At 45.6% G+C, this 13,006-nt stretch overlaps 1 protein-coding gene across 1 annotated transcript in view; it reads left to right on the top strand.

Moving 5' to 3' along the window:
• The window catches only part of CIT (citron rho-interacting serine/threonine kinase), a 203,630-nt gene that overhangs the window by 10,568 nt on the left and 180,056 nt on the right, over window positions 1-13,006 (top strand). Inside the window, exon 4 of the mRNA XM_017879082.1 lies at window positions 9,358-9,533. Coding sequence (XP_017734571.1) covers window positions 9,358-9,533 — 176 coding nt within the window. The remainder of the gene's footprint in view (window positions 1-9,357; window positions 9,534-13,006) is intronic.

Genomic DNA, 13,006 nt, shown 5'->3' on the forward strand with positions numbered 1-13,006 from the left:
ACGCCATTCTCCTGCCTCAGCCTCCCGAGTAGCTGGGACTACAGGCGCCCGCCACCTCGCCCGGCTAGTTTTTTGTATTTTTAGTAGAGACGGGGTTTCACCGTGTTAGCCAGGATGGTCTCGATCTCCTGACCTCGTGATCCGCCCGTCTCGGCCTCCCAAAGTGCTGGGATTACAGGCTTGAGCCACCGCGCCCGGCCTTATTTATTGTTTTAGAGACAAAGTCTCACTCTGGCTGGAGTGCAGCAGCACAATCATAGCTCACTGCAGCCTCCAACTCCTGGGCTCAGGCAATCCTCCTGTCTCAGCCTCCTCAGTAGCTAGAACTACAGGCGCATGCCACCGTTAATGGCTAATTTTTAAATTTTATGCAGAGATGGGATCTTGCGAGATTGCTTAGGCTGGTCTTGAACTCCTGGCCTCAAGAAATCCTCCCACCTTGGCCTCCCAAAATGCTTGGATTACAGGCATGAGCCACTGTGCCCAGCCCACAACAGCATTTGAGTAGTTGTGATAGAGATCAAATGGCCTACAAAGCCCAAAATAATTCCTGTTCGGCCCATTTCGAAAAGGCTTGCTGACCTCTGAGCTACATGGTCTTTCTAGTAGGACAGCTTCGACGGTAGCTCAGGGTTTCCAAAACACAAAAGTGGAAGCTGCCAGGCTTTCTTAGGGGTTATCCTAGGAGGAACATAGGATCTCTTTGGCTGCATTCTATTGTTTGATGCATGCTCTGGGGCCGCTCAAATTCCACCTGAGAGGAAACTACACAAGGGCATGAATCCCAAGAGGACTGGGGTATTGGGTGCTATTTTTGGAGACTGGCTACCACACCCTGCCCAGTGGTTATCTTCCCTTATCTAGGTTAGTACAATCCCAGGGAAGATTCTAATTTGGCTCTGCTTTGGGTCATTTGCCTCCCTGGAGGTGAAGTATTGTGATCGGTTTTGTTGGAGTGCCCAAAGGGGTCAGGGCAGTATGATTACCAGGACCTCATGGAATGGGGGATGCGTGGTTATGCAAAGGAGCCGGGGATGCTGAGTAGAAAAGAATCAGTATATGTTCACTATAGTGCCCTTCGGTATTTTACATGTACTTTGTTCTCAGTTTTCTCATCTGCAAAACGAGAATAATGTATATCCTTTTTTTGGAGTCTTGCTCTGTTGCCCAGGCTGGAGTACAGTGGCACAATCTCAGCTCACTGCAATCTCCACATCCCGGGTTCAAGTGATTCTCCTGCCTCAGCCTCCTGAGTAGCTGGGACTACAGGGGTGCACCACCACACTCAGCTAGTTTTTTTATTTTTAGTAGAGATGGGGTTTTGCCGTGTTGGCCAGGCTGGTCTCAAACTCCTGACTTCAAGTGATCCACCTGCTTTAGCCTCCAAAAGTGCTGGAATTATGGGCATGAGCCACTGCACCCGGTGGGAATAATGTACATCTAGTGAGGCTGTGTTGGGATTGAATGAGTTAATGCACAGACCAGACTTGTCATGTTGCCTGTCCCATAGGAGACAATAAATGGTACCCAGTAATCATAACTCTAAACCTCAACAACATTTAAAATGTGTATCTTCAAAATGTACTTGAGATATTTGTTCATCATTCTGTTTTTGTTTGAATAAGCTCCCGCCTTCTTTTTTGAATATTTAAATTTATAAGTAGGGAGTGGGAGGGGAAGGAAATTATGCGACGAGGCTAGCTTACTGAGCCATCTGCAGGTACCTTCATTAGTCTTGAGGCTGTCCTCTGGTTACTTAACAGCAGTGAATTATCTAGAACCATTTAGTGATCAGAAGACTTGGTTTAGTGGAATGTAGATTTTTTTCTAATAGAACCCTCTTCCAGGGAAATGTTTCATATGTTTGAAGAGGTTTCCTGGGGAGTGGTTAAGAGGCCATGATTGAAAATGGGTGATTACATTATGTTTTTTTTCCTCCCTTTTTTGAGTGTCTGTTTTGGAATGGAAGCTTTGTTTTTCCATGTAGAGAAGGGTCCATCAGCTGCTTCTGCCCAGGTTTTTTGAATCTTCCTATAGGGATGGAGATTTTCTTTGGGGACTGTTAGAGAAAATAGAACAGAGAGTAGCTCTGAAGGATGTCTCCAGCAGAAGTACCCCTAGCCTTGGGCCAACAGAGGGAAGGGAAGGGAAGGGAACGAGCATCTGGGAACCAGGGAAGGGATTTTTGTCTTTCTTAATTTCTCTTACATCCCCAGTACCTAAAATAGTGTCTGGCATATGTTAAGTACTTAATAAATACTTGTTGAATGAGTATATTGCTCAGTGAACAAAATAAATGTCAAACATTAAGCACAGTACCAGATAATTTTTGTAAAAAATATACAGCAGTGTGATATTACAACTTGCACAGAGGCCAGGTGCAGTGGCTCATGCTTGTAATCCCAGCACTTTGGGAGACCGAGGTGGGCGGATCTTTGAGCTCTGGAGTTCGAGACCAACCTGGGCAACATGGTGAAACCCTGTCTGTACAACAAAATGCAAAAATTAGCCGGGGCATGGGGGCACACGTCTGTGGTCCCAGCTACTTGGGAGGCTGAGGCTGGAGGATTGCTTGAAGCCGGGAGGTGGAGGTTGCAGTGAGCCAAGATTGTGCCCAGCCTGGGTGACAGAGTGCCAGGTTGCAGTGAGCCTGTACCAAGTTGCAGTGAGCCAAGATTGTGCCCAGCCTGGGTGACAGAGTGAGACCCTGTCTCAAAACACAAAACAACACCCCCTTCAAAAAAAAAAAAATCCAAAACCACCACCACAACAAAAAAACTTACACAGAAAAGTGTTGATAATTGTCAAAGTTGGGCTGTTACTGGCAATTTGACAGTAGCTGAATTACTACCGTTTCAGCTATATCCACTATAGATAACACCTTCAATATATTTATAGCTTTAGTTCTAATGGCAAATGATAAATTTTGAAAAGTTGGTTTTTTTTCTTCCTTATTGCAAACATAATATGTAATACAATGTTAAATATAGAAAGTTAAATGTGTATCTGAGTCTGTTTGGGCTGTGATAGTAGATACCTTAGACTTGGTAATTTATAAACAATAGAAATTCATTGCTCGCAGTTGTGAAGACTGGGAAGTCCAAGATCAAGGCACTGGCGATTCTGGTGTCTGGTGATGGCTCCCCGCTTCAAAGATGGTGCCTTCTTGCTGCATCTTCACCTGGCAGAAGGGGCAAACACGATTCCTTCAGCCTGTTTTTTTGTTTTTTTTTTTTAATATTTAAAACTTTTGGCCTGGCGTGGTGGCTCACGCCTGTAATCCCAGCACTTTGGGAGGTCAAGGAGGGCGGATCACGAGGTCAAGAGATCGAGATCATCCTGGCCAGCATGGTGAAACCTTGTCTCTATACTAAAAATACAAAAATTCGCCAGGTGTGGTGGCACGCACCTATAGTCCCAGCTACTCAGGAGGCTGAGGCAGGAGAATTGCTTGAACCTGGGAGGCGGAGGTTGCAGTGAGCCAAGATTGTGCCACTGCACTGTAGCCTGGCAGCAGAGTGAGACTCTGTCTCAAAAACAAACAAGCAAACAGAAAGCAAAAAACCTTTTATTTTAGGTTCACAGGTAAATGTACAGGTTTGTTATGTAGGTAAACTTGTCTTGGGGTTTGTTATAGATTATTTTGTCACCCAGGTACTAAGCCTAGTAACCAATAGTTATTTTTTCAGATTGTCTCCCTCTTCCCTTCCTCTGTCCTCTACTAGGCTCCAGTGTCTGTTGTTCCCTTCTTTGTGTCCTTGTGTTCTCATCCTTTAGCTCTCATTTATATGTGAGAACATGTGGTATTTGGTTTTCTGTTCCTGCATTAGTTTGTTAAGTATAATGGCAGCCTTTTTTTTTTTTTTTTTTTGATACAGAGTCTTGCTCTGTCGCCCAGGCTGGAGTGCAGTGGCGGGGTCTTTGCTCACTGCAACCTCTGCCTTCCTGGTTCAAGTGATTCTCTTGCCCTAGCTTCCTGAGTAGCTGGGACTACAGGTGTGCACCACCATGCCAGGCTAATTTTTCTATTTTAGTAGAGACAGGGTTTCACTATGCTGGCCACGCTGGTCTCCAACTCCTGACCTTGTGATCCGCCTGCCTTGTCCTCCCAAAGTGCTGGGATTACAGGTGTGAGTCACTGCGCCCGACCCAGTGTCAGCCTCTTTTTTAAGGGGACTAATCCCATTCATGGGGATGGAGCCCTCATGATTTAACCACTTCCCTAAAAGTCCTACCTCTTTTTTTTTTTTTTTTGAGACGGAGTCTTGGTCTGTCACCCAGGCTGGAGTGCAGTGGTGCAGTCTTGGCTCACTGCAACCTCCGCCTCCCAGGTTCAGGTGATGCTCCTGCCTCAACCTCCCGAGTAGCTGGGATTACAGGTGCCTGCCACCACGCCCGGCTAATTTTTTTGTATTTTTAGTAGAGTAGCGGTTTCACCATGTTAGCCAGTCTGGTCTTGAACTCCTGACCTCAAGTGATCTGCCCAAAATGCTGGGATTACAGGTGTGAGCCTCTGTGGCCAGCCCCTAAAAGTCCTACCTCGTAATAGTATTACACTGGGGATTACGTTTCAACATGAATTTTGCGGGGGCAAGGGGCACAAACATTTCGATTATAGCACATCACATACATAGAGAAAAATCCCTCCAAATCTTACCTGAGATAATCACTACCAACAGATTGCTGTATAGTATTCCAATTTTGTGTGTGCCTTAAAAATATTTATTATGGAAATTTAAAAACATACCCCAAGGTGGCCAGGTGTGGTGGCTCACGCCTGTAATCCTGGCACTTTGGGAGCCCGAGGCGGGTGTAGTACTTGAGGTCAGGAGTTTGAGACCAGCCTGGCCAAAATGGTGAAACCCAGTCTCCTAAAAATACAAAAATTAGCCGGGTGCGGTGGGCACCTGTAGTTCCAGCTACTCGGGAGACCAAAGCGTGAGAACTGCTTGAACCCTGGAGGCGGAGGTTGCAGTGAGCCAAGACTATGCCACTGCACTACAGCCAGGGTGACAGAGTGAGACTGCATCCCAGAAACAAACAAACAAACAAACGTTATTTTTTCAAATAGTTATATTTTTCAAATTGTCTCCCTCCTCTCGTCCTGGTTTGTTTAAACCAGAGAAAACTCCCTGCCTGTAAGGAATATGTGTTCTAATGGAGACTGAGCCATCTTGTTATGGGCAGACTTGTAGACTGTTTCAACTTTCCTCTTGATAAACGTTTAGGTGGTTTCTGATTATTTTTTTGTTACAACAGTTTTCATTGTGCACATCTTTGTATACATCTTTTTGAGCACATGTGCAAGTATTTCTGTAGACAATGGATGATTCCTAGAAATTGAAAGGTTGAATTACCATGTTCCAAAAAAGGAAGCAATACACCCCGCTATGTTGACTTTTGCTCTTGGGTCCAGATGATATCTGACAAAGTTATTCTCTGATTGCATTTTCTTTTCTTTTCTTTTTTTTTTTTTTTTGAGATGGAGTCAGAGTTTCGCTCTTGTTGCCTAGGCTGGAGTGCAATGGCGCGATCTCAGCTCACTGCCTCCCGGGTTCAAGCGATTCTCCCGCCTCAGCCTCCTAAGTAGCTGGGATTACAGGCATGCACCACCACACCTGGCTAATTTTTTGTATTTTCCGTAGAGATGGGGTTTCACCATGTTAGCCAGGATGGTCTTGAACTCCTGACCTCAGGTAATCCACCCGCCTCAGCCTCCCAAAGTGCTGGGATTACAGGCGTGAACCATGGCGCCTGGCTCTATGACTGCATTTTCACAGTGCTTTGGGTCCTTATCTCTACCTTAGTACCTCAATATTCAATGCCCACTGGGCCCTTAGATAACGCAGCTAAAAGTGCACAGGGGTGAAGAGTGATGTGACAGTTTTAGGGTCACAGAAGTAGCTGGTATAGAGAGAAGTTGTGAAGTTCTTTTTTTTTTTTTTTTGGAGAAAAAGTCTCACTGTATCCCTCAGGCTGGAGTGCAGTGGCTCGATCTCAGCTCATCACAACCTCTGTCTCCCTGGTTCAAGTGATTCTTATGCCTCAGCCTCCCGACTAGCTGGGATTATAGGCATGTGCCACCACACCCAGCTAATTTTTGTATTTAGTAGAGATGGGGTTTCACCATGTTGGCCAGGTTGATCTCGAACTCCTGACCTCAGGTGATGCACCCACCTGGGCTTCCCAAAGTGCTAGGATTACAGGCCTGAGCCATTGTACTGGTCTTTTTTTTTTTTTTTTTTTTTTTTAGTAATCATAGGCTTGAATGTAGCCTCTCATATGTTTGCCTTAATAATCCAAAAGTCTTTAGATAAAGAAATGGAGATTTGAAATGGCTTCTCAGAATTCCAAGATAGTATTGTCGTGGTTTTGCCTGCAAAGCAACGTGGTCTGTCTCCTTGTGCAGTTGAGATACCTGGTGGTCGCCAGTGACAGACCCAGTTATTAAGTTGGACACCACTGTAAGCAACTTTGTAAACAATCCAAGGCATAATGAAGAATTAGGAGAGATTGACTTTGTGTATGAGCAATAAGAAAATCCAGTTCAGTCCAGCAAGTTTTTGGGGAATTATAATTCAAAACTCAAATACTTGATCTGGAAGAAACTTGGAAAGAGACAGGGAAGGAAGACGGGCTTGTTACAGCATTGTCAGGGCAAAAGGAAAATACTGTATAGCTTTTAATTTTGCTTCTTCATGGCGTTCCCCATGTAGGTGCCCTAGATTTGTTTTTTACAGTGGTCACGACTTCGTGTGGATCCACCCACCACTCTTGCCTGGTTCCCCAAGGGACCAAGGGAAGGTGTATTCAGGATGACTGCTGAAGTGAGGGGTGGGGTCTGTGGCTGAGAAGACTCTAATACCGTGGCACTCATTATACATGCCTTTGACCCAAGAGATTTCAACTCCACCCGTGCAACAAAGGAAGAGGGTGGACAAGACCAGTTACAGTTGCAGGCTGAGTGTGATAGTTCATGCCTGTAATCCTAGTGCTTTGGGAAGCCAAGTTGGGAGGATTGCTTTAGTCCAGGAGTTTGAGACCAGCCTGGGCAACATAATGAGACCCTACCTGTACATATGGTGGTGTGCACCTATAGTCCCAGCTACTCGGGAGAAGGAGGTGGGTGAGGATCCCTTGAGTCCAAGAGTTCGAGGCTGCAGTGAGCTATGATTCTATGATTTCACCACTGCATTCCAGGCTGGGCAACAGAGCAAGATCATGTTCTTTTTTTTTTTTTTTAGATGGAGTCTCACTCTGTCACCCAAGCTGAAGTGCAGTGGTGCGATCTCTGCTCACTGCAACCTGCACCTCCCAAGTTCAAGTGATTCTCCTGCCTCAGCCTCCTGAGCAGTTGGGATTGCAAGCAGCCACTCGTGCGCAGCTAATTTTTGTATTGTTAGTAGAGATGGGGGTTTCACCATGTTGAACTCCTGACCTCAGGTGATCCACCCACCTTGGCCTCCCAAAGTGTTGGGATTACAGGTGTGAGCTACTATGCCCGGCCAATTGTGTCTCTTAAAAAAAAAAAAGAAAATGAAAAAAATGACATTGGCCAACTCATTAAAATGCCACTCACTGACTGTGGTATGAAATGGCTTTTCCCTTTGATGGACCAAGTCCGTCTCGTTGGGTGAGCCACTTGCAGGGCTGAGTATGACTCTAGAATGTAGCTGCTAACCTTATCTGCTGCCCAGCCATTGAAATGGCCATCCCTTCCAGTTCCCAGAAGATTCCATGTGTGTTTGGGATTTTAAGACAGTCCCTTGGTCTTTAGTGTGGCATCATTCTGCCGGATTCTCCAGGGTAATTTTGATTATAAGAATTGCTTGTCTGCCCATGTTGTGTAATGCCTGTATATGATGCTGTTCCCTTGTAATGTGCAGGATTAAATTTTTGGGTCAGCCACTGCTGCTCCCCTTCATTCCTGCAGGTCATTAGGGTCATCGCACATCTAGCGATGAATCAGATCATTGTATCTAGAGTGTTAATAAACATGTTAGATTCCAAATCTGCTGTCCATTTAGTCCATACTTTATACGTTGAGGATCTCTGACTGAAAGATTAGACTTGGAAAAAGAATGAGACTGTATGGTAAGAAAAAGATAGTTGCAAATCCATTTGGACATGTGGCATGTTAGCCCTGCAGAGCAGATGTCAGGGCCCCATTTGGTTCTCTGAGTGCTAAGCCCTTCTGCCTACCACGCCCTTTTTTTTTTTCATTTTTATTTATTTATTTATTTTTGGAGATGGAGTCTTGCTCTGTCGCCCAGGCTGGAGTGCAGTGGCGTGATCTCAGCTCACTGCAAGCTCTGCCTCCTGGGTTCACACCATCCTCCTGCCTCAGCCTCCCGAGTGGCTGGGAGTACAGGTGCCCACCACCACACCCGGCTTATTTTTTTAGTAGAGATGGGGTTTCACCATGTTAGCCAGGATGGTCTTGATCTCCTGACCTCGTGATCCGCCCACCTCAACCTCCCAAAGTGCTGGGATTACAGGCGTGAACCACCGCGCCCGGCCTCCATGCTTTTTTTTTTTTTGAAACGGAGTCTTGCTCTGTCACCCAGATTGGAGTGCAGTGACACGATCTCAGCTCATTGCATCCTCTGCCTCCCAGGTTCAAGTGTTTCTTGTGCCTCAGCCTCCCGAGCAGCTGGAATTACAGGCATGCACCACCACACCTGGCTAATTTTTGTATTTTTAGTAGAGATGGGGTTTCACCATGTTGGCCAGGCTGGTCTTGAACTCCTGACCTCCAGTGATCCACCTGCCTAGGCCTCCCAAAGTGTTGGGATTACAGGTGTCAGCCACCATGCCTGGCCCCCTCTGCCCCTTTAAGCACTGCCACATATTAAATCTACGAAGGCATTACTGATACAATCCAAGGAAGATGAACCTTGGGCTAGTGGGATAAAACTAAGCACATGTAGTTAGAATGGAATGACCTGGAAGCCAGGTCCCAAGTTGGTCTAAATTAGACTCTTGTTGACTATGTCACACTGTAAACCAGTCTAAATGCTGATAAGCATGCTTGACCAAACACTGCCCTGCAGCCTTCAGAGAGGAAGAAGGAAAACATAATTTGTATCTTCTCTCCCTGTTTTCTGAGTCTATGGGATTCAAATTGTAGCTGCCATGGAAACTGTACTTTGGAATTTCTGGAGCCCTTAATTTTAACTTAACATATAAAAACACTTTTGTACTGATTTTATAATTATTCATGATGGATGAGAAAGTGAATGTCTTTGACAGTGAGGGAAGCTATCCGAACGCTATTTTCTTTTTTTTTTTCTTTCATAAAGATGCATATATTTGCATGCTTTATTTACCTGGGGATAACTCTTGCATCTTTTGCAGATTCCGACACCATAGCTGAGTTACAGGAGCTCCAGCCTTCAGCAAAGGACTTTGAAGTCAGAAGTCTTGTAGGTTGTGGTCACTTTGCTGAAGTGCAGGTGGTGAGAGAGAAGGCAACCGGGGACATCCATGCTATGAAAGTGATGAAGAAGAAGGCTTTATTGGCCCAGGAGCAGGTAGGAGGATTTTAACATCATGCTTTTCCACTTTCTGTACCGGAGTGTTCATTGCAAAGACGATAATCTGCTGCACTGGCGTCTAGGATCGAGCACGTTTTCCTCTGTGACTATATTTAATGATGCTTGGGGCAAAAAGGTCTCTTGTGTTCTTAGCTCATCTTCTTGAACTGATGTTGGCTAATTTTGAAGGCTCACAAATTCCTCTTGATGTATCATGTTTCTATAGTTGTGATTTATTTCAGTACCAAGTTGGCCTTTTAACTAATGAATTTAAGATGATCTTTTATGACCGCTAGCTGGGGACTCAGGATATACATACGGTGGGGTGAATCGCATTGCTTTTGTACACGCTTTAGATATTTGTGTTGTGGGCATATGGATTTGGTTTTAAAACAGGCCTTTGAAGAAATCAAATAAAATTCTTTGTTATGTGGCTAGGGAGTTGCTTGTTTGAGAGCAGGTAGAACGTTATCTTTTTTGTTGTGGTACTTTTCTTTCTTTTAAACAAGGCTACTGTCTCTCGACATTGATTCATTTGCTGTGTTTTAGAGAGATGGCCATCAGCCTTGGAATTCAGAGAGTAATTTATTACTTACAGACATTTTAGTGCACATGATATGTCTGATAATGTACCCAGCTTTGCAGGAAGCTTGCAAAAGGAATAGAAGTCCCATGGCTGTTATTTTCAGGGTTTAAAAACAACCTTGAAAAGTGGAGGAAAAATGCAAATGTATAAAGCAGGTGCTTACCAGCGAAAGTATCACAGAAGCGGGAGAGCAATTAGCAAATTAATTAACGACGATGTGAGGGGAGATGTTGTGGGTGAGCAAGGGACAGTTAGGGACAGTTCTCACTGATGGGGGGAAATGTAGGTTCTGGGCAGAGAGAAGTGATGAGAACATGTTGGGTAGAAGTGTGACATTCTGGAGTACTAGAATGCTATGCAAGTGTGTGTGTGTGGGTGTGTGTGTGTGTTCAGTGGTTCAGAACAGACTGGGAAATGGCGAAATGAGGACATTTGGGTGGGGAGGGGGAAATGGGTGGGAAACTCAAGAACCTTTTTTTAAAAAATTGTGGTAAAATATATATAACATAAAGTGTACCATTTTAACCATTTTTAAATGTGCAACTGAGTGGTATTCAGTGCATTCATGATGTTGTACAACCATGACCACTATCCATTTCTAGAACTTTTCGATCCCAAACAGAAACTCTCTATCTGTTATACAATACCTCCCCATTCCCCAAGAACCAGTTTTGAATTGCAGTTTACTTTGTGAGGCTGTTGGGGATTATTTAGGCCTCTGGAAGAAGGAGGTTGGGATCAGAGTCTGGCCCTGTGGACTTCAGTGACTTTATGTGCCCTCCAATCAGAGAAGCGGTGGAGGGCAGGAAGCTGCTTGTCAGGATCTGAGAGTGGCTTCTCTGTTTAGCAATAAAATGTGAGCAACATAATAGAAAGGAAAAGTGACAGGACATGGCAGATAATTTGGAAGAGAGGAGTGGAAGATGCTCACTCAGCCTCCCAGCTCCTGAGAAAGAACTGTGTCTCCTCAGTTCACACTACCTGAGCATCTGCTGTATCTGGTATGTTTCTAGGTCCTGGGGAAGAGACATTACGTGTAGCCCTGACCTTGTGATGCTTATGTTTTTGACGGGAAATAGTGCATGTAAAAAGAAAAGAATCCGATAGACCACATGGCAGGCAAACAATAGAGACATTCAAATAGGTATGCCTTCCTCCAGGCGAATGGCCTGAAATGACCGTGTGGAAGTGTGGGCTGGGGGCTTATGAAATTATACACATACAGGCGCTAACTAAAGCCGCCTATTCATTCCTTAAGAGGATGCATAGAAAAGAAAAGTAGGGTCCTTAACTGAGCCATTTGGAATTTAAGGGCATGAGAGGAGAGAAGCCAGCACAAGGAGCAAAGGAAAAGAAGCGCCCGAGAGGAGGGAGGGATGCTGTTCTGCAGACAAGTCCGAGGCCTCTCCTGGGAGAGGCCCGCACACCCACCCAGGTTCTCTGACAGCTGGAAGGGGTCCTCAGAGACTATTTATTTATTTATTTAGAGACGGAGTCTTGCTCTGTCGCCCAGGCTGGAGTGTGGTGGCACAATCTCAGCTCACTGCAAGCTCCGCCTCCCAGGTTCACACCATTTGCCTGCCTCAGCCTCCCAAGTAGCTGGGACTACAGGTGCCCACCACCACACCCGGCTAATTTTTTTGTATTTTTAGTAGAGATGGGGTTTCACCATGTTAGCCAGGATGGTCTCCATCTCCTGACCTCGTGATTCACCCGCCTCGGCCTCCCAAAGTGCTGGGATTACAGGCATGAGCCACCGCGCCTGGCCGACTGTTTCTATTATTTTAGAGACAGGGTCTCACTGTCATCTGTGCCGGAATGCAGTGGTGTGCTCATAGCTCACTGCATCCTCAAACTCCTGGGCTTAAGGGACCCTCCCGCCTCAGCCTCTTAAGTAGCTGGGACCATAGGCATGTGCTGCCACACCCAGTTCACTTTATTATTTATTTATTTATTTATTTAGAGAATGAGTCTCACTCTGTTGCCCAGGCTAGAGTGCAGTGGTGCAATCTTGGCTCACTGCAACCCCCGCCTTCCAGGCTCAAGTGATTCTCCTGGCTCAGCCTCCTGAGTAGCTGGGATTACAGGTGCCTGCCACCACACCTGGCTAATTTTTGTATTTTTAGTAGAGAGTGGGAGTTTCACCATGTTGGTCAGGCTGGTCTCGAACTTCTGACCTTGTGGTCTGCCTGCCTCGGCCTCCCAAAGTGCTGGGATTACAGGTGTGAGCCACTGCACCCGGCCCACTTTATTATTTTAAAAAGTTTTTTTATTTTTATTTTTTTGAGACAGAGTCCACTGGAGTTCAGTGGCTTGATCTCACTCACTGCACCCTCTTCCTCCTGGGTTCAAGTGATTCTTGTGCTTCAGCCTCCCTAGTAGCTGGGACTACAGGCAGGCACCACCATGTCTGGCTAATGTGTTTTGTATTTTTTAGTAGAGACAGAGTTTTGCCGTGTTGGCCAGGCTGGTCTCGAACTCCTGACCTCAAGTGATCTGCCCACTTCAGCCTCTCAAAGTACTGGGATTACAGGCGTGAGCCACTGTGCCCAGCCCCCAACTAACTTTAAAAAAAAATTTTGTGAGCCAGGCGCGGTGGCTCACGCCTATAATCCCAGCACTTTGGGAGGCTGAAGCAGGCAGATTACTTGAGGTTGGGAGTTCGGGACCAGCCTGACCAACATGGAGAAGCCCTGTCTCTACTAAAAATACAAAAAATTAGCTGGGTGTGGTGGCACATGCCTGTAATCCCAGCTACTCGGGAGCTGAGGCAGGAGAATCGCTTGAACCTGGGAGGCAGAGGTTGCAGTGAGCTTAGATCATGCCATGCACTCTAGCCTGGGCAACAAGAGCAAACGCTCCATCTCAAAAAAAAAAAAAAAAA

The sequence above is a fragment of the Rhinopithecus bieti genome, unplaced genomic scaffold (genome assembly GCF_001698545.2).
Source record: "Rhinopithecus bieti isolate Rb0 unplaced genomic scaffold, ASM169854v2 scaffold_11938, whole genome shotgun sequence".
Lineage (NCBI taxonomy): Eukaryota > Metazoa > Chordata > Mammalia > Primates > Cercopithecidae > Rhinopithecus > Rhinopithecus bieti.